The sequence below is a fragment of the Psammomys obesus genome, unplaced genomic scaffold (genome assembly GCF_907164565.1).
Source record: "Psammomys obesus unplaced genomic scaffold, mPsaObe1.curated_primary_1811, whole genome shotgun sequence".
NCBI lineage: Eukaryota > Metazoa > Chordata > Mammalia > Rodentia > Muridae > Psammomys > Psammomys obesus.
Window position 1 is genome coordinate 17,931,513 of NW_026596039.1, and position 25,744 is coordinate 17,957,256.

Sequence of the window (25,744 nt, forward strand, 5' to 3'; positions counted from 1 at the left end):
TGTGTGTGTGTGTGTGTGTGTGTGTGTGTGTGTGTGTGTGTGTGTGTTTGGTTTGGGGGTTTTTTGAGTTTTTTTGGTGTTTTTTTTTTTTGGAGACAGAGTCAGTTGAACCCAGATCTCACTGATTCAACTTGTCTTAGCCAACTTGCCCCAGGAATCCTGTCTCATCTTCCCAAGTGCTGGGATTACAAGCAGCTGCCACATAGATCCTCCCCTTGGTAGGGAAAGTACTGTATCCACTGAGCCATTTCTCCAGATACCCAAAAACCATGTTCCCTTAATGGCTTGATTCCCACAAAAAGAATATTTGGTTAGTATGGCTGATAAAGACTGTTTATTAAGATATCTTAAGTTGGCTCTTGGCTGAGGTGGAGTTTTGGGGGTCTGGGGGCTTCCAAAGCTAAGGTGCAGACTCAGTTCAAAGTGTAAGCTTAAAAATAATAGGATTCTTTTAGGACTACAGCCAGAAGAGTTGATTAGGTCCCTCTGCCAGGAAGTATCTTACATGATATTTATGTAAACTGCAGCAAAGAAGCAAATTTGTGTATTTGCTTTGCCCTTGTACACATTTCTTTCTCCTTCCAGAGTAGCATTCATTAAATGTCTTAAATGCCTTGCATGGGATTGTAAAGTTCACTGTGACCTCTGTACTGGTACATTATCAGGGTCAGATGATGCACTTGAGGGCTTCTGGCATTCAGTGGCTTAGTGCCATGATTCTGTTTGAATCACCCCCTCATGGACCAGATGAAAGCTCATTCCCATGGGATCCAAGCCATATTGTTGAGAATCATTTTATTTTCCAACTTACTGAACTACTTTAGAGGTCTCTGGGTTTCACTGGACTTTTCTTCATTTCCTTCTTTTGTTGATCTTGGCCCCTTTATCTTCCACCCACTTTATTACTCATTTCTGAGGGGCCTGACTGCTCAGTAACACTGAGAAAATGTATCTGAAGCCATATGGGTTGAGTAATACAAACTTAAGAGAAAGCATGGGGGAGGGGGTGTTCTCTGAACTTCCTTTGTTTATGTGGTCTGTTTATATGTTGTTAAGGTTGTGTTATCCAGCTGTCTCCCTACAGTTTAAAAACTAAAGCTATCTGGGGAACACTCTTAAGAGTGCCATGTTGACATAGTGAACGAAAAAACACTTCATTTGTTCCCTACCAAATAATAGATCCTCTTTGAGATGTGGGAGCCATGCCAAAAGCTTCAGATGCCCAATTCTGAGGTTCTTGAAAGACCAATGACTTCTAGGGACACTTGAGAAATAACTCAGCCAAGTTCTTTTTAGGCTGGAAGCTGGTGACTGACTGTTAGGCTGTGTATTTGTATCTGTTTTTATGGGGAAGGAACCAGGTTAAATGAACATTAACACTGGTGTTGGTAACCCTAAAAGCCCATGCTCCCATCTGGTCTTATATGGATTCAAACTTAAGGACATTTGCGTTGGGATAATTCTAGAAACAAGCGGAATTCTGTAGTACTTGTTAGAGCCATTCCACTGTAAATACCTTGTCTTGAAGAAACTGAAAATGGTTCCAAGCCTTCCTTATGTGGCATGAATGCCTTATTCTGCCTTCTATGCTCTGTGTGCCATAGTTCGTAAGATAAATACAGAGAGGCTTTTTTGTCACATTCAGATATTTATGGACCTTGGTCTGCTAAATAATAAGTTTAGAAGTGAAGTTAAGTAAGAACAAGAAAAAAAGCATCAGTTTTAGTGTTTGGGAATTAAGCCACTGCATTGAACATTGAGAATGTGGTTCGGTGTCAGCTGCAGTTTCTTCCTAATTCCCCCGATGAACACTGGCTCACTGTGGCTGTTGTGCTCGCTTTTACCCACCCCTCACTAGAGCCCCTTAACAGCGGCACTGAGAGGACTGCCAAGGGCCTCTGTGAGCTCCCAGCGTTTACCTCTCAATTCGCCCACCGATTGAGGCCTTCTCTCTTGAGTGCTTTGCAGTTCCACTTAAGGGGCTGCTGTTTGGGGTCACTATTGAATGTTTTGTGTGAATATCACTTTCTTGATGAATTGGCTGCTGCTGCTTTTAGCTGTATGGGGTGAAGCCCTTGGTGGTAAACCTTGAAAGGAAAAAATCCTTCTCTGTAGAGATATGCTAAATGAAATTACTCTCTTTGTCACTTTGTCCTTTTATCCTTGCAGTCCGATAACCTCAGGTTCCTGTGATTTATTTGTTTTCTTCAATTAAGCTGAGCTGTTTCCTATACCCAGGTGCATGCTATTTATGTTGTGGGTTATGACAGTGAAGTGGTGCATGTTTCTGACCTGGAAGTGTGGTTTCTTTGACTCAGAACCACATCAGTATGCCTTCCATCCTCTACTTCCTTTGCACTATTTCCTTTTTGAAGGGCTTGGTTTGTCACCATTTAATCCAAGCATGATTCATGAGGGAGTAAGAGCTGGCAATGTTGTAACAATAATACTGTATATAGTAATACTCCAGACACTTAGTGTCTTAGCCCTACTCTGTTTATGAAGTCCTCTCTGCTTGCTCCCTCACTAGCTCTGTCAGTCAGCAGTTTTTGTTTGTGTCTACGATGGGGAAAGTTTAGCTTAAAGCGGTTGGTGAAGTACTGCTCGAGGTTGCAGTGCCACTGGTTCACTCCACCTAAGATCGCTGCAGGAAGTGAATACTTTTGAAGGGCTGGGGAGATGGCACAGTGGGGAAAAATACCTGCTACACAGACCTCACAGTGGAAGGAGGGCCTCTGACCTCCACATATAAATCACGGGTGCATGTACATCCACACCACACCCTTTTCAGACATGTCATGTTCATACAACAATAAATGAAAGTTGTTTTACTTTCTTAAAGAGCACTGTAGAGAATAAAGATTTTTCAAAGCATGTCCTGCTTATTAAAACTGGACTTGTTTTAATTTACTTGTATGTATGTGTGTGGTGTATTCACATGTATGTGCATGTACACATTCATTCCTGCCTCCAGAGGCTGAGAAAACCATCAGGTGTCCTTTTCTATTGATCTCTAACATACTGCTTTATTTTAGCCCGCATGGCCACCCAGTAATCCCCTGAGGCTCCTGCCTGACCCATCTCTCCACACTGGAATTATAAGTACACTGCAGCTCTGCATGTAAGTGCCGAGATTAAACTCTGGTCCTCATGCTTGCACAGCTGCCATTCTTACCTATCCACTAAGCCATTTCGATAGCCCCACCTCGTTTCTACTCTGGATGGTTGATAGAGACCACAGTTAAAAGCCCTTTAGCCACATCTGTCCAAATCAGGAAAACAAATGTTTAGGTCAGTTTCCATTCTGTTGCTGATGTAATAAACCTAAGAAAGGCAGGCCCTGAAACTAATGGAACCAGAAGTAATTAAGCCATTAATTTTTTTATGATTATCTCTTACTTTCAGGGAGATGGAAAACTTGATGACTAGTTCTGCCCTGCCGCCCCTTTTTGCAGATGAAGATGGCTCCAAGGAGAGTAATGATCTGGCTGCAGCTGGGTAAGCAGCAGCTTTGGGACATCGGACTTTTGCAGAGGCTTCAAAACACAGTTTCTGACAAAGTATGAGGCGCTAACGAGGCAGCTTTATACCATAAGAGTATAAGGTGCATTTGTTGAGCTTTTCAGAGACCTGTAAACCTCTTTGTAATGCACTTTCAGCTGTTTGCCAGCACTCTGGTCCCTGTGAACTGGTACAGCAGCACTGTGAGTCTGTCAAAGGAAATACATGTCACACAGAATACTCAAGCAGTCAAATGCATTTTCTCTGTAAACTGCCATAGTTATTTGTTTTCTCAAAGATCACACTTGGTTGTGGTTTGTGCATGCATGTTAACAGGCAAAAGTGGGATATGCAGTAGTTTTTGCTCTAGAGAGTTAGCCAGCAAGCCCCAGTGATCTGTGTCCACTTCCTTCAGTGCTTGGGATTACAGGTGTGCACAGGGCTCGTCCCGGCATTTGCATTAGTTTTGGGATCTAAACTCTGATCCTCAAGCACTCTTAACCCCTGAGCCATTTTTAGCTCAAGTTCTACTGTTTTCATATGATTCTTTGTTTAAGATGTTTAGAAGCTAGAGCAAGAGGGATGGCCCAGTGGTTAGGAGCACTGGCTACTCTTCCAGAGGAGCCTGGTTCAGTTCTCAGCACCAACATTCCCAGCTCAATAACCTTCTACAACTCCAGTTCTAGGGAATCCGATGCTGCCTTCTGGCCTTAGAGGGCACCGTATACATAGCCATACATGTGTGCATAGGCATACATACAGGCACAACCACCCATACAAATAAAAATACACTTTGTTAGTTAAAAAATAAGATGCTTAGAAGCTTTAGCCAGCTTCTTATTTCTCCCATCACTTTTCCATGGGATCGTTGGACAAATTTATAAATGAATTCAGAGAAAAGTTAATAACAGTGTCCACCTCTTACCTTGAAATTCTCTGTTCCATTTGAGAGGGTTTTTGTTTTGGTTTGGATTTTGTGTGGTTTTGGTTGGTTGGTTGTTTTTGTTTTGTTTTGTTTTGTTTTGTTTTTTTGAGACAGTGTTTCTCTGTGTAGCCTTGGCTATCTTGGACTCGCTTTGTAGACCAGGCTGGCCCTGCCTGCCTCTGCCTCCCCAAGTGCTGGGATCAAAGGTGTGTGCCACCACACCAAGCCGTTGGTTGTTTTTTTTTAAGACAAGGTTTCTCTGTGTAACCCTCGATGTCCTGGAACTTGCTCTGTAGACCAATCTGGCCTGGAACTCAGATCCACCTGCTTCTGCTTCCTGAGTGCTGGGATTGAAGGCCTGCCCCTACTATGCCTGGATTCACTTGAGGTTTTTATCTTTTCTTGATATTTAGAAGCTGTTTGCCAAAGAAGAAATATATTCACTAATAGATTCAAGTGCTAGCTAATCCCTAAAATGAATTATTTTAATCTTTAAAGCTCTTTTAAAAATAACCCATACTATGAAATTCTGTTTTGTTGCCTCACATTCATTTCTCACCTCATTAATATATCTGCCTTTTGACTTCACTGGCAGAAGAAATGAAATGAAATGAAATTCTTCCCCAAGACTTTTATAAAGGTTCCCTATTTCCTAGATTAGTTCATTTAGGAAAAAATGTTTACTTTGGCCTGGCAGGGTGGCACATGCCTTTAAGCTCAGTATTTGGGAGGCAGAGGAAGGCAGGTGCCTGTGAGTTAAAGTCCAGCAAGGACTACATAGTGAGATCCTTCTCAAAACAATAACATTTTTCTTCCAGTTGTATAACAGAGAACGTTCAGGCATTAGATCAAAAACAGAGGTCAACAGAAGCAACAAACTTAGTCTTTTTTATTTTTTATTTTTTTACTTTTAGTTGACAATATCTCACCATGTAGCCCAAGCTGACCTAGAACTCACTCTGCTGACCAAGGTGTCCTCAAACTTGAGGCAGTCCTCCTGCCTCTGCCTCATGAGTGCTGGAATGATAAGCATGGGCCACCACGCTTGTCTTCTTTGTCCTTTTATAGCTCAGATTCCGACAGAAAAATGGGACCCTAAACAGAGTAAGTGGAATGCCCGCTTTGTTGATAAGAACTGTGGATTGAGTGTAGTAGGTAGGAGGGTTAGGAAGGTTAGGGGTATAGTTTCAGACAGCAGCTAAGAAAACATATCATGAGAATGTGATTTAAGTATGTGCCCCTTCCCCAAAAAGAAGTCCGGTCATTCGAATGTCATTATGTAAGGAAGATTTTTTTATGGGCAGAGGAAGCAATCAAGGCAAGAGCCTGGAATGAAGGATATTACTGCCCTGCAGAAGTAGCCAGAAAGGCAGTGTGGTTTAAACAGCAGAATGAAGGATGAGGGGCAACAAAGGACTCTATGATGCTTCTTCACTGTACCTAAGAATTTTGTAGAGATCTTACTAAAATGCAGATTCTTAGCTGGGTATGGTGGCTCATGCCTGTAATCCCAGCACTCTGGGAGACAGAGGCTGGCAGATCTGTTTGAGTTCAAGGCCAGCCTTGACTACAAAATGAGTCCAGGACAGCCACGACTGCACAGAGAAACTGTCTCAAAAAATGAAAAGGCAGATTGTGATTTAGGAAATCTGAGCTAAGGCTGTGTTTCTAACAAGCTTGCAAGTAATACTGTGCTAAGGGCCGTACTCTGAGTAGGAAGGGTCTTCATGCAGGACTGTGAGATCTTTTAACCTTCACTCTACACTCTGGAGGGTTTGAGGAGAATGATAAGATCTGACTGACTCCTTACTAATCTGACTCTTATGCTGCCAGTGGGGTGAAGGGAGCCAGGGTTAGAGCAAGGAGACCTGTACAGTAAACTCTGGAAGTAATTGAGAAGAGAGGGGCCTGAAGAACATCACTCATAACTTTGAAAGAATAATTTTGGCGAGCTTGTGAAGAAAAAAAACAAAAAAACTTCTTAGAGTGTTTCTGAGATGTGGGAATGGAGTTAGCGAGAAGTATGGAATTCTAGAGCTGTTTTGATAATAGACCAAACAGGATTTGCCAGCAAGACCAGATGAGCAGTGTGAAAAGGAAAAAAAAAAAAAAAAAAAAGACAAAAACAGTTGCAGGTTTTGGAGTCACCACTAACTTAGAAGGAGGAACTAAACAGTTCAGGGAAGGAAGCTTGGTCAGAAAACTATAAATTTAAGGTGATTGTTAGAGCGCTAAGCTGGGATGTCAATCAAGCAATGTCATATCAGGTTCTGAAGTTCCAGACAGTTTAGGCTAGAAAGAAAAGGTAGAGATCATTAGCATCTAGCAATATTAAAGTCATGAGACTAGATAAAAGTCACCAAAGGAATGAGCTCTGGAGGCAGGGTTGGGATGGGGGACATGGGATGGGCACCTAAAGAGCCTGAGCTCTGGGAGGTTCCAGCACCTGGAAGACAGACAGAAGGACTAATCAGCCAGAATCATTGACTGCTGAGAGGTAGCAGAATAAACAGACACACGGGGAACTAGAAATTGAGGGTTCACGGGATGGGAAGAGACTGGCTGTGCCAGGTCCTCTGGTAGACTGGATAAGGACTGAGAAATGACATTGCATTTCACACAATATTTACTGGTGGCCTAGATAAGAGCTGTAAGCTTGCATCTCCTTTGAAATACATTTCAGAGAGAACAGGGAACAATTGATTTCAGTGAGTATAACCCATTCTTTCCAGGGCGTTAGCTGTTGAGGAAAGAACAAATGAAGATCTCCACTGAAAGTTAAGACAGTATCTTTCTTTTGTTTCCTTTTGCTTAAGAATTATACACACACTTTCAACAGAGTGTACAAATCCTGTAGGAGAAAGAACTTGTGATGCCAGACAAGACAGAATTGCTAAAAGTCTGCCCTTGAGTTGTCAGGAGAGTGAGATCAAGGGTGGAAATGGAAAGTTTGTTAGCTTTAGCTAGGAGCAATGGACACCTATCAATACTCCCTTCAGATACCTACCTGTGTCTGTCAGGAATTTTGGGGGTTGCTCTTCTTTCTTAACCTGATTTACATGTTTTGCTGGAAGAAAAATGTTTGAAACTCAGGAAATTTTATTTTGTTTTGTCTTAGTTAATTCATTCATTTTTGTGTGCACTGGTGTTTTGACTATATATCTGTGTGAGGGTGTCAGATCCCCTGGAACAGAAGTTACAACAGTTGTGAGCTTCCTTGTGGGTTCATGGGAATTGAACTCGGGTCCTCTAGAAGAACAGCCAATGTTCTTAACCACTGAGCCATCACTCCAGCTGCTAAAACTCAGGAGGTTTTAAGCTGATGACATTGCATTGTGATTTCTGCTTATTGTCCTATGGAGTATGTATTTGTCTAGAATAATAACTGAATATTACTCTATTATCTGTCTTCCTGCTTCTCTTACCTTCCAGACCTCCCTCTTAAAAATATAAATAAATAACTTACTAGCACATGCAGCCATCCATCATTTGTCCCCTTCTTGTTCACTTCTTAGAAGAACATACATACATACATACATAAACACACCTCTTCTCTCATACATTACATTCTGACCATAGTTTCCCCTCCCTCAACTCCTCCTAGTCTCTTCCCCCACTGCAGCTTCCCTCTCCTCCAGATCTGTTCCTCCTCTGTTTTTTTGGAAAAAAAAAAAAAAAAAAAAAAAAAAAAAAAACACCCAGGCTTCTCAAGGATATCAGCTGAACACAGAATAGCATAATAAGACTAGGTACATACCCTCATATCAAAGTTAGATAGGCAAACCAGTAGAAGGCAGAGGGTCCCAAGAGCAGGCAAAAAATTCATAGACACCCCCCACTCCCACTGTTAGGAGTCCCACAAGAACACCAAGCTACACAACCATAAACATACATGCTGAAAACCTACCTCAGACCCATACAGGATTTTTGGTTGTTGCTTCAGTCTCTGTGAGCCCCTATGAGTTCTACTTATTTGATTCAGTTGGCTATGTTCTCCTGATGGCCTCCATTCCTTCTGACTTCTAATATCCTTCTTCCCCTTCTTCTGTGGGTTCCCCAAGCTCCATCTAATTCATGTTTGGCTAAGCTTCAGTCTGTGCCAGAATGTCATTAGGAATCATTTCATTGACTTTTTTTTCTGTTTTGGCCATTCATGTTTGGTTCTATTCTAGGTCTGTGGGCTCTTCAGCCTTTGATTCTTGGCCGTCCAGGCAGTGCCAGGCGTGGTCTCCCTCTCAAGTTGGACCAGTCATTGGTTGGCCACTCCCACAAGTTCTGCCCCATCACATCTTGCAAGGAGGACAAATTGTAGGCCAAAAGTTTTATGGCTGGGTTGATAGCCCAGTCTTATCACTGGAAGGCTTGCCTGGTTACAGAAGATGGTGGTCCAGGCTCCATATCCCTACTTCAGTATCTTGGGACATGTTTTCCAGTTGTCTATAGGGTATTTCCACTTAATTATGCTGTAGGCATCTCAAACTCATTGTCTCACATGTGTGTCTGCTCATCCATACACCCTATTGTGCTCATGATTAATGTAAGTACCTAATCACTGCCTGGACACGTCGGATTTACCGTGGACTCTTACTGCCCCTTGACTATTTGTGCTCCTTCATTCATTACGTTCACTCCAATCTCCACTTTCTTTGTCTTTGTCTTTTGTGTTTCTGCTTTTCATCCTGCCTTTATGTAAGCTCATAATATGTTGCACAGGTCTTAACAGAACTCTTTTTATCTTAGACCATGTTCGTTCTGCCTGGGATGATGCTGTTACCTGATGAATGCCTGTTCATCTTCCAAGACCTCCTTTGTGAAATGTTTCTTAACAGCCTCTTCCATAGTTCATCTGACCCTCTCCATTGCCTCATATGACACTTTCTATAAACACCTCTTGTAGTACTTAGATTGCATTGTGATTACTGCTCATTGTCCTATGGAGTGTGTATTTTTTCAGAGTAATAACTGGATATTACTCTATATCTGTCTTCCCGCCTCTCCTACCTTTCCAGTCCTCTCCCTCAAAAAGATAAATAAATATCTTACCGGCATATGCAAGTCTAACGCTCAGCCATCCATAATCTGTCCCCTTCTTGTCCACTTCATAGAAGAACTTATTAGGAATAGATTATTGGAAGGAGAATAGTAGATCTGCCTAACTAATTAATATTTATACTTGGGTTGTAAACAGAACATTTACATAACATGTATGAAAATCTGGGATTGATCTCCAATACATCAAAAAAAATTATATTTGAACTTATTAGATAGTCAAATGATCTGATTATCATTCAATCTATAATCCAAGTAATTAAAGTCTGCGTTATATTCCATAAAAATTATTTCCTATACTCTTTAAGAAATAGCTCCTTTATGGTAAGAGTCAAAGTACCTGGACAACCCCTATTCTTCTGGTCCATTACTAGTGTTTCCTTCATCACACTGGAAACATATGAAAGGTAGCGTATAAAAGCCAGGCTTCGTCGCATGCTCAGAGCTGAAACATAAAGTCTATCTTGGGAGGAGAGGCCATTGTTGTGGACAGAGATTAGAGTTGGTTTTCCTAGATGTCTGTAGAAACATCATTATACTTTATGCAGATTGCAGTGGTAGAAATAATTCAAATATTGACATGTGTTTTTGCTGGCAGGAAAATTTATCCTCAGCCTGATAAAGGAAGCTTTTGCTGCTCTCCGTGCTAAACATGCATACTTCTGCCTGTTGCCCAGGTTAACACACCCCGAAGGTCTGTATGGCAGTGCGGCCGCATCATCCACCAACAACCCAGAATTTGTGGAGGACCTCTCCCAGGGCCAGCTGCTTCAGAGTGAGTCTTCCAATGCTGCAGAGGGCAGTGAGCAAAGGCATGAAGATGAGGTAAGCGAACATTTCCTGTCACCGTCCTCTGGAGCTGCCAAGGCAACAGGCATCCAAGGAGTTATTGAGTGAGCCGTCTCATGTCTTAGTTTCCTGGGCTGACCTTACCCAGCTCTCTCATACGTATCTCTTGTCATATCTAGAGCCACATCAATGTTTTAATGACAGAGACAAATTGAATCTATTTGGCCTCAGTCTGACTAAATATAGCTACCGCCTATGAAATGTTCAACAGTGCTCAGGAGTTGTTTTGTCGTGTTGTTTGGTTTTTATGTATTATTGTTATTGCTATCTTGAAATAGAGTCTCAGGTAATCCAAGCTGCATGCTAATATTGCAGATGTGCTCACCGTGCTCACCGTGCTCAGCCTGGACAAATCCTTTTTTTGTGAGGGAATGCTTTAATTAGGTGACTACGGAGAAGTCTTCACGCCCTTGTTCTTAGCTGCTCACAAGCCCTGCCACACATGCGCCACGTCACTTAATGACTGTCCCCTCCCATAGGGTCCATCTTTCCCTAAATCGCACAAGGATTCAGTGTGGGCACTGCAGTCATGTCCTTCTTGGACCTCCAGACTCGGTTATAGATGACTGATCACATTGCACTCTTCTATTTTAAGACAAAAAAGAATAACATCGATTTTTTTTTCTTTTCTCTCGTGTGAAAAGACTAGTTTGTTCATTCACATTCACCTCATTAGCATTTTTAAAGATAATAGTGAATGCTGGTAGCTTTTCATTGACTTGTTATGTGTTTTTGCGGGTGTGGGGTAGTATTTGTGTGGGTATATAATGCTGGGGATTCATGCTAAGTGTATTTACACTGAGCCACAGCCCTAAGCTCCTTAGTAGCTTCGTTCTTCCTAGATTTCCAAAAAGTAAAACAAAAAACTGGAAACCTAATCTCTAATATACTATTTACCAAATGGAGAACTGTCACCATTCACATATATGTGGAGGAATGTAGTAATACAATTAAGACATGGATGTTTGTATCCCTTTTTGCATCATGTTTACCTTTCTCTTCTCTGAAATAAGAATTCCTGTATTCATGATACATTAGCTGATAGACTGTGTATCTGTTAAATTATGAAACAAAAATATGATGTACCTAGGTCTCATTTAGAAGGACAAGAAGAAAGACTATGGAAAAATACGTGATTCTGCAATTTTTTTCATTGCTTTCTTTTTTTGTTTGTTTTGTTTTGTTTTGTTTTGTTTTGTTTTGTTTTTGAGACAGGGTTTCTCTGTGTACCCCTGGCCGTCCTGGAATTCCCTCTGTAGACCAGTCTGGTCTCAGACTCAGAGATCTGCCTGCCTCTGCCTCCTGAGTGCTGGGATTACAGACATGCTCCACTGCACCTAGAATCCAAAAATAAAATTTTAATAGCCATTTATTTCTCTAGTTTGTAGTAGGATGCCTGAAACCAGTGGTTCTCAACCTCCTAATGCTGCAACCTTTTAATGCAGTTCTTCATGATGTGGTGACCCCAACCATAAAATTATTTTCTTTTTTTGTTTGTTTTGTTTTTTGAGACAAGGTTTCTCTGTGTAGCCTTGGCTGCCCTGGACTCGCTTTGTAGACTAGGCTAGCCTCAACTCACAGTGATCCACCTGCCTCTGCCTCCCTGAGTGCTGGGATTACAGGTGTGCACCACACCACCTGGCTAAAATTATTTTCGTTGCTACTTCATAACTGTAATTGTGCTACTATTATGAATCATAATGTAAACACCTGATATGCACCATATCTAGTATGGGATCCCTGTGAAAAGGTCATGGACCCACAGGTAGAGAACACTGCCTGAGCGGGACTGCAGTTGAGATATCTAAACTTGTACTTAGTGCTGTAGTCCTTGGTACTTAGCTGATCTGGAGAGCTTTGGCTATCTAGGGCCTAGGGAAATGCAGCTCCTGTCCTCTTTTGATGTTGTCATTTGTTACCGTTGTTGATGGGTTACTTGAGTGATAATTGTTTGATTTTTGGTTTTTCATTTTGCTTTGTTATATAGCAAAGAAGTAAACGAGGAGGTTGGTCCAAGGGGAGAAAAAGGAAGAAACCTCTTCGAGACAGCAATGCACCTAAATCCCCCCTTACAGGATATGTTCGATTCATGAACGAGCGTAGAGAACAGCTTCGGGCAAAGAGACCAGAGGTCCCATTTCCAGAAATCACAAGGATGTTGGGCAATGAGTGGAGTAAACTGCCTCCTGAGGAAAAACAGGTGACAAATCTTGCTTCTGGCCCTTTCCTTGTTTTTGATCATATCTCAAAAATGATTTGGAGGCTAGAGAGGTGGCTCAGTGGTCAAATGCACTCACTGCTCCCCCAGAGGATTTGAGTTCATTTCCCAGCACCCTTCTTAGGCAGCTGACAGCTGCATGGAACTTGAGCTTCAGCTGATCCCTTCTCTGCCCTTTACAAGCACCACATAGACTTGACATATGTTCACACACACACTCACACAGAGACATATGAATGTGTAATGTAATAAATAGATTTTTTAAAGATTTCTATCAAAAAACATAGAAGATGGAACAGTTGATTTTTCAGTTGTGTCACAGTGCTTAGAAGACCAGAATATCCGGGGACTAAGGCAGAAAGAGCACAAGTTCAAGGCCCTTCTGGGCTACAGAGTGAATTCAAGGCTAACCCAAGCAACTTAGAGTCTTAAACTAAATAGAAAGGTTTGGGTGGTAGCTCATAGCAGATCACTTGTCTGCCTTACACAGGTTCTGGATTCAGTCTCTAATATTGCAGAAGGAAAGTAAGAAAAGACTTTGGCTAAAGCGAGACCTGGAGTCGCAAAACAAGTTAAGCAGTGCCACACACTTAGGAATTCAGTGACCTGGCCATGTGTACTGGCATGGAGAGCGTCCCCTAAGTCTGTGTCTGCAGTCTCAGGACAAGACTGTCGCTGTGACTGGCTAAGGAGAGGCCAGATGGTTAACATGCCCTGACCCAGTGGCTGGTGTTCACAGGGGAGAAAGATGGTCCCCCCCCCCCTGGAGAGGGACATAGGAAGAGGAAGGCAGAAGCAAAAATTATGTTTCTACAAGGCCAGGAACAGCAAAACCACCAGAAACTATATGGGAAGGAAAAGACCAGAATATTAGGATTCTTGTGGGTTTTCTCTCTAGCACAGTGAGTAGACGTTGTCCCAAGAGGCGTTGTCCTAAGGGTTGTAAGCTGAAAAGACTCTAGAATACACCCCCAACCAAAGCAGCTACATTTTTATTTGATATGTATATTGAGTTCACAGAAGAATGTTTTGAAAAGTGGTTCAATATTAAGAAATTAAGAAATCTATCAAACTAATATATTCCATTGAGCTAAATGAAAGTCATGAATAAAAATGAGAGGAAAAATCATTTGCCAAAATTCAATTCATGTAAGAATTTTATTTAAGAAAAAGATTTTATTGCTTAACTGATTGTTTTAACTAGAGTTCGAGCAAATTTAACCACTATAGGAAATAAAGCAGGAACTGCTTGATCCTTCTCCTCTAAGACAGAAACTAACCCTGTTGCCAAAGTAAAACTAGAATTCCTTTGTAAGAGAAATTGGAGGGGAGTTAAGCACAAGATAGCCATGTACTGGTGAAAGGCCACTGAGGCAAAGGGATGATGGTGTCTGTGACTGCCAGGCTTTGCATTAAAAGCCCATTTCCCGGCATCTGAAAGATCTGTATTTCTTTTATGTCTTAAACTCTTAAAACTTGCACTCTTTAAAATGGATTCCAGAAAGACTAAAACCAAATTGAAAAATACTGTCTTGGGAATTAATTGAATTCAAAATTTTTCAAAGAGATGGAATTAAATTTCAATTTAAAGCTTTGTGTTTGTGGTAGCAAGCTAATAGAAAGCAGTTTATAACGAGAGGATCATCAGCTGGATGTGCCAGGTTATTTTATTTTTGTATCTTTATTTTAAACACATGCACATGGTTTATCGCAGAAGTCACAGTGGTTCTCTAGTGATAGCCACTGTTGGCTGGTTAGGTTACAACAGGGTTTTGTGTGTATTTGATCAACTTTTTTGTATTAATTACAGTTTATTCATTTTGTATCCCAGCTGTAGCCCCCTCCCTCATTCCCTCCCAATTCCACCCTTCCTCCCTCATCTCCTCCTATATCCCTCTCCAAGTCCACTGATAGGGGTGTTCCTCCTCCCCTTCTCTCTGACCCTACTCTATCAGGTCTTATCAGGACTGGCTGTAGTGTCCTCCTCTGTGGCCTGCTAAGGCTGCTCCCCCATCAGGAGGAGGCGATTAAAGAACCAGCCACTGAGTTCATGTCAAAGACAGCCCCTGTTCCCCTTACTAGTAACCAACTTGGACACTGAACTGCCATGGGTAGATCTGTGCAGGGGTTCTAGGTTGTCTCCATGCATGGTCCTAGGTTGGGGTATCAGTCTCAGAAAAGACGCCTGGGCCCAGATTTTTTGGTTCTGTTGGTCTCTTTGTGGAGCTCCTGTCCTCTTCAGATCTTTCTGTCACCCACTTCTTTCATAAGATTCCCTGCACTCTGCCCAAAGTTTGGCTATGAGTCTTAGCATCTGCTTTGATACCCTGCTGGGTAGAGTCTTTCAGAGGCTCTCTGTGGTAGGCTCCTCAACTTTTTATTGTGAAATCATTTGAAATGCACAAAAAGTTACAACATAAAAATAGTACAAAGAACATCCGGCAAACCTTTAAACAACTTCTCTATTGCTAACACATTGTGTTCCTTTCCTCCATTTACATGTATTCTCTCTTTAATACACATACACACACCATTTTTTTCCTAAATTATTTAAAGGCAACTTACATATATCCTGGCCCTTTATCCCAGAATACGTTCTTCTTTCCTAAAAATAGAGATCCTCTGTTACATAACTGATAAAGTCATCAAGTTCACTATTTTAGGTTAACATCATGCTGTGCTCTACACTCAGAGGCTGAGATAATGTCATTCCTGTCAGCAGCATCCCTTCATGCAGGTTTCAGCCTAATACCAGGCTGGCTTTAGTCAAATATTTGTTAATTCTCTTCAGGCTGTTTCCACAGAGTTGCTTTATCTTTATAAGTTATACTTTGATGTTTGTAGACAGTGTGAACTCTCTAGTCTGACCTCTCCTCTGCCCCCTCAACCCTCACACACATGGGTATTTTGCTTTTGTTTTTTACTTTTAAGGAAACGTTATTCTTTTCTGTTTATCTGACATTTCCTTGTGATTAGATTTATATTATACATTCTTAGACAGATGTTATGCACTCCTCAAAGTATCATATATGCAGGCATACTGTGTCCTTCTATTACTTACTTGTTATTTTATTGACATAGTAAAATTTTCCTTATAATTCATAAGCAGTCTATGGAGAGATATTTTTAAAATGTATAACTTGTTTTACATCAAAAATTTTCTGTAGTGGTAGCTAGGCATGGCAATGCATACCTTTAACCCCAGCACTCAGGCAGGCTGACCTCGTACAAGTTCAAGGCTATCTACATAGTGAGTTTCAAGACATCAAGGGATACACAGTGAGAACTTCACTCAAAAAAGAAAAGAAAAGAAGAAAGATTTATATGATCTGAAAAGAAACCAGAGTCCGGCATGGTGGCACATGCCTTTAATTACAGCACCTGAGAAGCAGAGGCAGGAGAATCTTTGTGCGCTTGAGACTGTTTGTTTCATATAATGAGTTCCAAGACACCCAGGTCTATATAGAAAGACCCTGTCTTTTAAAAAAGTAAGTAAAAGAAAAAAATTCTTAGACTTCACCTTATACAATCTTTATTATTGTTTACAAAATGATAAAATTTTATACTCTAATACTCCCCACACAATCACCAGTTTGGCCTCAAACTCAGGGATCTGCCTGCCTCTGCCTCCCAGATGCTGGAATTAAAGATGTGTGCCACTGTTGCCCAACTGGCCCTCGGCTTTCTAATCTATGCAGGAGCTCCACTCCTTTCTCCTCTTGAATACTCGCTTACATTCTGCTTATTAATGATATGATCATAAATAATTCATATCATAAACTTATGGTATAAATTTCTTTTTCCAGTGGTTTATAAATTATTACTGTACTTAGTTATTTGTTGCTTAGCTCATCCCAGATTTGGGTATCCCTTATATCTGCTGTGTGGGGGTAAAGATTTCTAACATAACCTCTGCATCTGGTTTGGTCATTTATAGGCAGCACCCTTTATATTTTCTTACACCTAATTTGATGAATGAAACGGACAAGGCATTAAGCAAAACAATCCTGACAATCAATGAACTTGTTTAAATAATTAATAATGCAAAATGATCAAAGCATACAGCTAAAGCTTTCTTAAAGTAGTCTCCTTTAGGCCCGTAGGATGAGATCATTCTTTTCATGTTCTCCAGCTTTAGTGTTCCACTCATCTAGCTTTTGAAAAAGCCAATGGAGGTATGAGCTCATTCCCTCAAAATGAGTTGAGGATAGAGAAACAAACTAATATTCCTGACCTTCCCCTGGGAATATGTGCCTGTATGGGGTTCAGACCTCTGAAAAAGCTAGTGGTTGTATGAAATTCTATCTGTGAGACTAAGGAGATGGTTGACTGTAATCTTCATGAATGTTTTATGATAGTGCTCTCAATAGAACTTCATTAAACTAGGAAAGGCAATACACAGTCTAGAAAGTCATTCATTCATTCATTCTCTAAATGATGGGTTTTATTTATTTATTTTATGAGTGTATGTATATGTACAGAGGTCAGGACAACTTTCAGGCATCAGTTTTCTTCTTCAGCCATGTGTATTCCAGGGATCAAACTGAAGTTGTCCAAGTTTTGATAGCAAGCACCTTTACCTACTGGGCTACCCCACCAGCCCTTGACTAATTTAGAATTGAAAGATTTTGCTCTATACTATGACTACTTTCAGATTCTCTCCTAGAACATACTGACTGTATACTTTTTTATGTTTTAATTGTACTGTTTTCTTTTAAAAAGAAATTGATATTTTACCTAAAATGTCAGTTTCTTGAAAATAATCCCACATTTCCTTTCCAGCGCTACCTTGATGAAGCAGACAGAGATAAGGAGCGTTACATGAAGGAACTGGAACAGTATCAGAAGACCGAGGCCTACAAGGTCTTCAGTAGGAAAACCCAGGACCGTCAGAAAGGCAAATCTCATAGGCAAGGTATCAGAACCAAATGTAGTTTATCATATGTAATGAAATGTTGTGAAGCCAACTGTTAAAGTGACAACTGTGAAAGATGAGGCTCTAATATTTCTGTATTATCTTGCATTCACTTACAGATGTCACCTTAGAATTTTACCAGAATCGAATCACTCTCATTTAGGCATTGATTGGTTTGCCATATCTAAGATCATCAATCTGGCTGGTGTACCGAAACTACCATTATTAGCTGCCTACCTTTCTTCGTCTAGTTTCCAACTTAGGCATTTCTCTACCTTTAAACAAGTCTGTCTTCTAAACCATGTAACTAAATTGCCCTAATACTCCTAAGCCTTTTCTGTGCTATTTCTCTTGGCTTCTGTGACCTTCTTCATTCAACAGTTTATTTGTGCATGAATTCAAAGAGATCTGTTGAGCCTCTCTGTTAAGTACCAGGCTCTTCTAGGCGTTGAGGGAGCAACAGTGAATAAGAGACAGCATCTATGTCTTCATGGGATCTTTTTTTCTTTCTTTCTTTCTGTTGAAATGGTACATGACATCCTCTCAAGTCTCACTTCAGGCTCCCGTCTCCAGGAGACACTACCAAAGGCACAGCATCCACACTGGTCTGTCACTCCTTAGCCACAGAATCTTCTCCACACTTGCACATCTAGGATGCTAAGACCTTTGGCATGTGTTTCCTACCTCCCCTCCCACCCTGTTCTCTCAACGGTAAGAATGTGTGCTGTTTTCTTACGTCTGATTGTGTGCTCTCAAGGTATGGGGTTCCATTTGACTGACAGTTAATAGTGTCATAAATGAAAATATCATATGTTGTAAAAGTCCACAAATACCAGCAAATTCTGTGGTTGGCATATACTTGGGTTTTGTTACTTTTTCAATTTAATGTTTTCTTTATTTCATATTTTTAGATGCAGCCCGACAGGCCACTCATGATCATGAGGTAATTAGCTTTCTGTCTACTTGTCACGTATATATTTATAATAATATTGCTGTTAATGCTGTTCATGAATGGTATAGAGTTTTTATCCCAAAATTCAGACTGAGTGAGTTGCTTTGGCTTGGGGGTTCTTAACATATGGTAGACACTTAGGTCATAAATCTGCCTTTGAACTACAATCCCTAACCCCAATCTGTTCCTGTAGTCTAATAATTTTATTAGTTTTAAATGCCAAATATGGTTGGAATTCAGAATGAGACACAGAAATGAAAGCCAGCTAGAAGCTGCAACTTGGCCGTAGTTTATCAGCAACAAATGCTGTCATCCCACTTTCAGAAAGGTGTTATTTAGGAGCTCCAGCCTGGTTAAAATGCATCTCAGCTAGTCAGTAGCACACAGCTGACAGAAGGTCAGTCCCTCCTTCCCTGTTCCCATCTTACTGGCATGCGCTTTCCTATTGGCCTCTTCTGGCTGGTTTGCTTCAACCCCATCAGTAGAATTTAAGCCTATGTTTCTGTGTGTATAATACATGATCTTACATGTTTGCCTATGCTGCTTTTATGTGCTTCAGATACAGATGTAGGCTGTTGAATATATGATTACAAAAATTATAAATCATCTGTGGTCATTCTGTGTTTTGAAATGTCAGGGACTCATCTTTGCTCACCAAATCATATTCAAACTCAGCAATCAGGGTCTGCCTTAATTAGTCCCAGCTTCCCGTTTCAAACACCTTAAAAATATTTTCTGCTGTCTTCTAGGTACTGCTCTTCTCTGCCTCAAATCCATGTTCCTGTTGTTCTTTTCACAGGATAATCTCCCTTCCTCAGACATTCTTGTTTGCATCTTTCTATTTCCTTCTCTCAAAGTTGAAGTCCCCCTTAAAGCCCTGTTAGGTTCTCTTTCCTCCTTAGCTGTGTTTACTACTTCTAGCTTGTTTTAACCTTCAAAATTGCTATACTTCTCCTGTAATATTAGCTGAGCTGACCTGTCTAGACTTCTTCCAAGCACTTCCATCTAACCTCCCTGAGAGGGCAAACCTGATCTAGTTTCTACCTTTCTATCCAATGTCATATTACCTAGCATGATGCTTGTGCTACAAAAACTACAAAAACTTACTTTCCTGTAAGAATCGAAAGATGACTGGAAAGCCGTGGAAATGTAAGCAAAATGGTGCTCAAGCTAGGCGATGGCTTAGTCAGTAGAGTGCTTATTGTGCAAGCACGAGGGTGTGAGTCTGAGCCCCAGCACTCACATAAAAAACCTCGAAGAGTGGCACATGCTTGTAATACTCACTCTGGGGAAGTGGAGGCAGGCTGGGCCTAACTGGCAACTTCAGGCCAAAGAAAGACTATCTCAACTAACACAGTGGCTGGTTCATTCTTAAGGATGACGCCCAAGGTTGACCTCTGATGTTCATATGTGCTATGATATTTGGAATGTTTCAGCAGATGTATGAGTGAGTTCATAGAAAGAGAATGCATCCTGTAAAATACCTTAAACATCATGGATTCTAAATTTATACTTATTTCCTTTTGAGGAGTGAAATGGGCTCCCAATAGAACAGGCATCCAGTCTGTCTTAGAATACTAAGGCCTCAGACATCTTTTCAGCTGCCCCAATTTACCAGTGAAGGGGTTAGCTTGCCTAGGATAAGAGAGTTTATTCAAGTTAAGTTAGAGGCGCCCTGGAGAAATGGCTCAGAAGTCAGACACACAGGCTGCTCTTGCAGAGGTTTAATTCCCAGCACCTCTAGGTAGCTCACAACTATCTGTAACTTTAGTCCCACAAGAGCTCTCTTCTTGCTTCTGTAGGGTCCAGGCACACACGTGATATGTGGACATGTATGCAAGCAAAACGCCCTCACACATTAAAATGAACTAAATTTAAAAAAAATTAAAAGTTGAACCTGGCATGATGGCACATGCCTTTAGTCCCAGCACTCAGGAGGCAGGGGCAGGCAGATATCTAAGTTTAAAGCCAGCCTGGTCTACAAAGCAAGTTCTAGGACAGCCAGCTGTTACACAGAGAATCCCTATCTTAAAAAACCAAGGTAGGTAGGTAGGTAGGTAGGTAGGTAGGTAGGTAGGTAGGTAGGTAGATAGACAGACAGACAGACAGACAGACAGACTTAAGTTAGATGCAGTAGAGCAGTTAAATCCTAAGCTTCCTGCACCCCAGTTAACCACTATTGACAACACAGTGCCATGCTACATGGAATAAACTAGACACTGTTAATGTAAACCCGAGATGTCACTTCAATGCTAGTGAAGACAGATTTACCAATTTCATATAGCAAAGAAGCTGATTTTATTTCTAAATTGACTGAGATTCCCTAAGTCATTGTTGCCTGGGTAGGAGCAGCAGAGTGCATCTAAGAGCTAACAAATGCTCTCCTGGAAGCCATTCTGCTTAGCAGAAGGCACTGCATTCTGGCTCATGATAATAAGAATGGTCCTCAAGTAAAAGGCACTTGAGAGACGCATGGCATACTCTCTGTAGTTCTGGCCCTGAGCCTCCCTAAATCACAGGCTGAAATAGATTATGTTCAGAAAGCCCACTGCTCTTTTTCCTCCACTCGGTGTACAGACGGAGATCCAAAGTGAAGAGTATTCTTCTCTTCTCAGATCAAAAACCAGCCCACCAGGCATGAGAGGCAGTGAGTTTTACTCTCTGGAAAATGTCCTCATTGCATATGAAGACCAAATAGAAACAATAATTTTGTTTCTCCCTTAATTTATAAAAAATGACAAAAATGACACTCAGGCTGAACAAATTAGACCCTTTCAATGAGGTAATCGAATCCTTTCGATTTTAATCCCTTGAGCAATCCTTAGAGTATTTTAGTATATACAAGCCCCCAGGAGGAGCCTTTCTCTGTCGAATAATATACTCAGTAATGGCTGAGTGCTGGTGGTTCTTATTACCACTCTTCCTTCAAGTAGAATTTCTCTGTTGCATACAGAGACTGAACAGTTTCATTTAATTGCTTTAGTGTTTCTAAGAATCTGTACCAAGGGGCTGTGTATATTGCACCTGGCTGTTGGTAGCCTCTGCCCTTACATGATGAGATGGGTTTGGACTATTCTGGCAAAGAATAGAATGGAATTGCCATTCTGAGGAGAGTTAAGACCTTGAAAAAGGCCTTTGTGCCATGATAATGGGAGCCAAGCAACTCCTTATCATTCTGAATGGCAAACACTGGGCCCCATGGTGAGGTCACTGTGCAGCTGAGTAAGAAATTGAACAACGTAAGAGAACTGAAGTTACAAGGCTCTATCCTAAGTCATTTGTAGACTTAGGATTGGACCTGTTGTGCCATGACGATGCTGGACTGTATGTCTGAGTTTTCCTGTCACAACCAGCTAATAAAGTTAACATATATAGTAAGCCTGCAATCTGTGGTCAGCTACTAGACCTGTGGCTAAGACCTCTTTTGGCATCAGTCTCTCATACATTAATCAGTTGTCATTGAACCTGAGGAATTGTTTTAAGGGAGAGGTTTGCATGTCAGAACATGAAGCTTTAATGGTAATCGTGCTGTTTCTTTTTAAATTGTTGTAGAAAAACTTGCTTCCACTAAGAAAACAAAATAATACAGAGTAAAAAATAGGTGCTCTGAAATGAAATGTTTCTCAAGTAAACATTTATAGAGAGAAGCTCTGGTTTATAGAGAGAAGCTCTCACAAGTGCTGTGATATGAGTGTGAACCTCTAAATTTCCATCTCAGTAGACAGGTCCTACACTTTGTCCCCTTCCTAGGCAAACGCCAGTGTTAGATGGCTCTCAGCTTTCCTCACAGCTGAACTGCTCAGCTTTTCAACTGGGAGTCAAACCACTTCTTTTGTTGTTCAAAATAAAAGTTAGTGGTAGCAAGTAGAAACTTTTTTTTTTTTCCCTTTGGGCCGGGGTCTTATTACAAAGCCTATGTAGATCCACCAGAAGCACCATGGCTGCAAAAGGATGCATTTCATCCTTTATTTTATACATTTTTATCTCTTACCTTAAACATGTTTTGGTAGGAATGAATCCCCAGGTTTTTTGTTTTGTTTTGTTTTGTTTTACTGCTTTCCTGTTGAGAGGTTTTGGACTCTTCAGATTCTACAACAGTTTGGTCTACTCTACTGTTTATATTATGCAAGACTTTGAATACAAAACACCTATAACTTATACCTTCAACTATAAATTCATTACAGAAATGGCAACTAAAGAAAGTTGAAATATTATTGGCTCTGTTCTCAAGGCTTGTGGTTGAAAGTATTTACAGTTTTATGATACTTTTGATTAATGGTTCATAGGTGGATTAATTAGAGCTTTGTTATTCTTTTCTGTCTCACATAATCCTTAGAGTTATTTTATTTGTAGAGCCTGGTTATTTCTGGCTTCTTGAGTTTGTTTGTTTTTTTCCTGTGTCTGAAGAAAAGTCTACAAGAGCCCCACAGATAAACTGCCCCTTCATAAATAGAAATATCAACAGAATACCATTATTATTGCTCATTGGCAGATCTCTACCTAGAATTCTTATTCTCCACTCAGCAAATTTAGATTGCACATGCCCATCTCAGAAAGTATTTAAATGCATAACCCATAGGAACAACTGGAAACATTCTGTTTCAGTTGCTTGCCCAGTGCATTTACAACTCTCCACTGTGGTGAGAAATGGCTTCTGTTGTCTTCATTAGTGAAATGCATGTGGGTTTGTTTGCAAGTCCTTCACTTCCCAGCCATCATACACCTAAGAAATCTAATACTAACTACTTCACTTCTATGAAGTTCCATTCTAATGAGATAAATATATTCCCCTTTCAGGCTTTCCTGGTCTGATTACTGCTCACCGACTATTTCTCTAAGGAAGATATGATCCTTATGCCCTGGGCACTATTATTTATCTGCTAAGAATTAACTCTTGTTCTTAATTCATAGAAAGAAGCAGAAGTAAAGGAACGCTCTGTTTTTGACATCCCTATATTTACAGAAGAATTCCTGAACCACAGCAAAGGTGATTACTACTGGGTTTTCTGTATTCTTTGGTCTTTGATAGGGGATTTAGTTCTCAGGAGCTGGTTGCTCAAAAGCACTGTCTGATAGCCCTCCTCATTGGAGGGCTTCAGCAAAGAATGATTGTCATTTCACCCTGTGACCAGTGAGAGGAAGTGAGGGCAGTTTAGCCAAAGTTTCTTTGGCCTCTGGGTCAAAAGAAATAAATATAAATCACTAATATGGTGGCTTTACATAGCCTAGAACCCTCTATGCAAATGAAATTTTACATGGCAGTCCAGAATACAACACAAATTGCAAAGTTGAGGCCTGGAGAGATGGCTTAAAGCTTAAGAGCACTAATTGTTCTTCCACAGGATCCAGGTTCTATTCCTAGAACCCGTGTGGTAATTTATAATTCTAGTTCCAGGGAATCCAGTGAGCTTATCCCAGCCTCTGTGGGCACCAGGCACTCATGCAAGCAAAAACCCATACACATAAAAATAAATAAATCTTTTTTTTTTTTTAAGAGTGAAAGAAAAAGAAAAGAAATTACAAAGCTGATCCCATTGTTTAGCCAATTTTCCCAGATACCCCTATGTAGCCCTTCAGGCTTCTCACTGCACAATTTTAAAAAGCAAAATGTAACAAAATGCTGGGAATTGACACTGTTTGTTACAGTCTGGTATATAGAATATGTTGCTTTAAGAATTAAAATAGCTCTGGGGAGCCCGGCATTTTGTTGCTGAAATTGCTATCTAGAGTGTCATAAAGAGAATTGGGAGATGAGGAGGTAGCTAATGAGAGACAGCTAAGCAGAACTTAATAGAAGAGTCACTGGGACTCCTCAGCTGCACCTTCTCTTACCACGTGTGTTCTGGGGCGGGTATGTGTCCTCAGCTCGTGAGGCAGAGCTCCGCCAGCTTCGTAAATCCAACATGGAGTTTGAAGAACGGAATGCAGCACTACAAAAGCATGTGGAGAGCATGCGCACAGCAGTGGAGAAGCTGGAGGTAGATGTGATCCAGGAGCGGAGCCGAAACACCGTCCTTCAGCAGCACCTGGAGACCCTGCGACAGATGCTGACCAGCAGCTTTGCCAGCATGCCCTTGCCTGGTATTGTCGCCCTCTCCACACTTTCAGTGTCAGGAAGAGTGGGGCAGGGGGGGCGGGGTGCTGTTTATGTTCATAATAATGTGGACAAGCTGAACTGTCTCCCAAGAGGAAAAAAATTCCTGTCAAGATTTTCAGTGGGTGGGGGTAGGGCAGGAGGCAGAGGCAAGAGGATATCTGTGAGTTTGAGGCCCTCCTGGTCTACCTAAAGAAAGAACTCCATGACAGCCAGAGCTGTATCGAGAGATCCTCTCATAGAAAACAAAACAAGCTGGGCATGCTGGTGCACACCTTTAACCCCAACACTTGGCTCACAGAGGCAGGTGGATCTCTGTGAGTTTCCATACCAGCCTGATCTAATTCAAGGATACCCAGGGCTACATTGTGAGAAAAATCAATGAGACATATTACAAAATGTTGATATTTATTAAAATCTCCAAACTTTAAAAATCACTGATTATTTAGATTTTTGTCTAATTTTGTTTTATTATAGCCTGTTTCTTACCATTAAACCTAATTTGATATTCAGAACCATTGGGTGATCAAGTAACAAATCCTAAGGAGAGCATTTCTTCTAATCTGTTTGCCCTGTATTTACTTGTGCTTTAATGGGAAGGAAAACACACTTGTATTTACCTACACTTTCATTTTGATGATAGTCACAGCAAAAATCTTGCAGTCTCAAACCTTTTGTTATACAACTCCTCATATAAAATTATATTACCCAACTGTTTAGAGCAGTGGTTCTTTTCTGAATGGTGTGACCCTTTAATACAGTTCTTTATGGTGTGGTGGCCCCCTGACCATAAAACTGTAATTTTGCTGCTGTTAGGAAACATAATGTAAATATCTGTGTTTTCTGACGGCCTTAGGTGATCCCTGGGTCATTGAAGCCCTCCCCCAAAAAGGGTTTGCTACCAGAGGTTAAGAACTGCTGGTTTAGAGTATGTATGAGTTAGCTGTTGTTGCTGTAATAAAACATCATGTCTAAAAGAGACGTACCGAAGAGACAGTTTGTCTTGGCTTATGGTTGTAGAGGGGTCCATCAGGGTGGAGAAGTGTAGCAACAAGTGGCAGGCTTGGTGGCCAAAAGCACTAGGCAGAGAGTGCTAACAGGAGGTGGGACAAAGCTCAGAAAGCCCTCTCCCGTATCATACTTCCTGCCGAAGCCTCCACCTGGTTCCATAACCGCCTGCAACAATGCCGTCAACCAAGAACCAAGTGTTGAAGTACATAAGCCTGTGGGGGACATTTCTT

The 25,744-nt window shown here is 41.0% G+C and overlaps 1 protein-coding gene across 1 annotated transcript in view; it reads left to right on the plus strand.

Moving 5' to 3' along the window:
* Hmg20a (high mobility group 20A) overlaps positions 1-25,744 on the plus strand; it is a 76,022-nt gene that overhangs the window by 42,882 nt on the left and 7,396 nt on the right. Inside the window, exons 2-8 of the mRNA XM_055622127.1 lie at positions 3,406-3,498; positions 10,153-10,300; positions 12,312-12,524; positions 17,325-17,457; positions 18,369-18,400; positions 23,321-23,396; positions 24,275-24,490. Of these exons, the coding sequence (XP_055478102.1) occupies positions 3,410-3,498; positions 10,153-10,300; positions 12,312-12,524; positions 17,325-17,457; positions 18,369-18,400; positions 23,321-23,396; positions 24,275-24,490 (907 nt within the window). The 5' untranslated portion in view covers positions 3,406-3,409. The remainder of the gene's footprint in view (positions 1-3,405; positions 3,499-10,152; positions 10,301-12,311; positions 12,525-17,324; positions 17,458-18,368; positions 18,401-23,320; positions 23,397-24,274; positions 24,491-25,744) is intronic.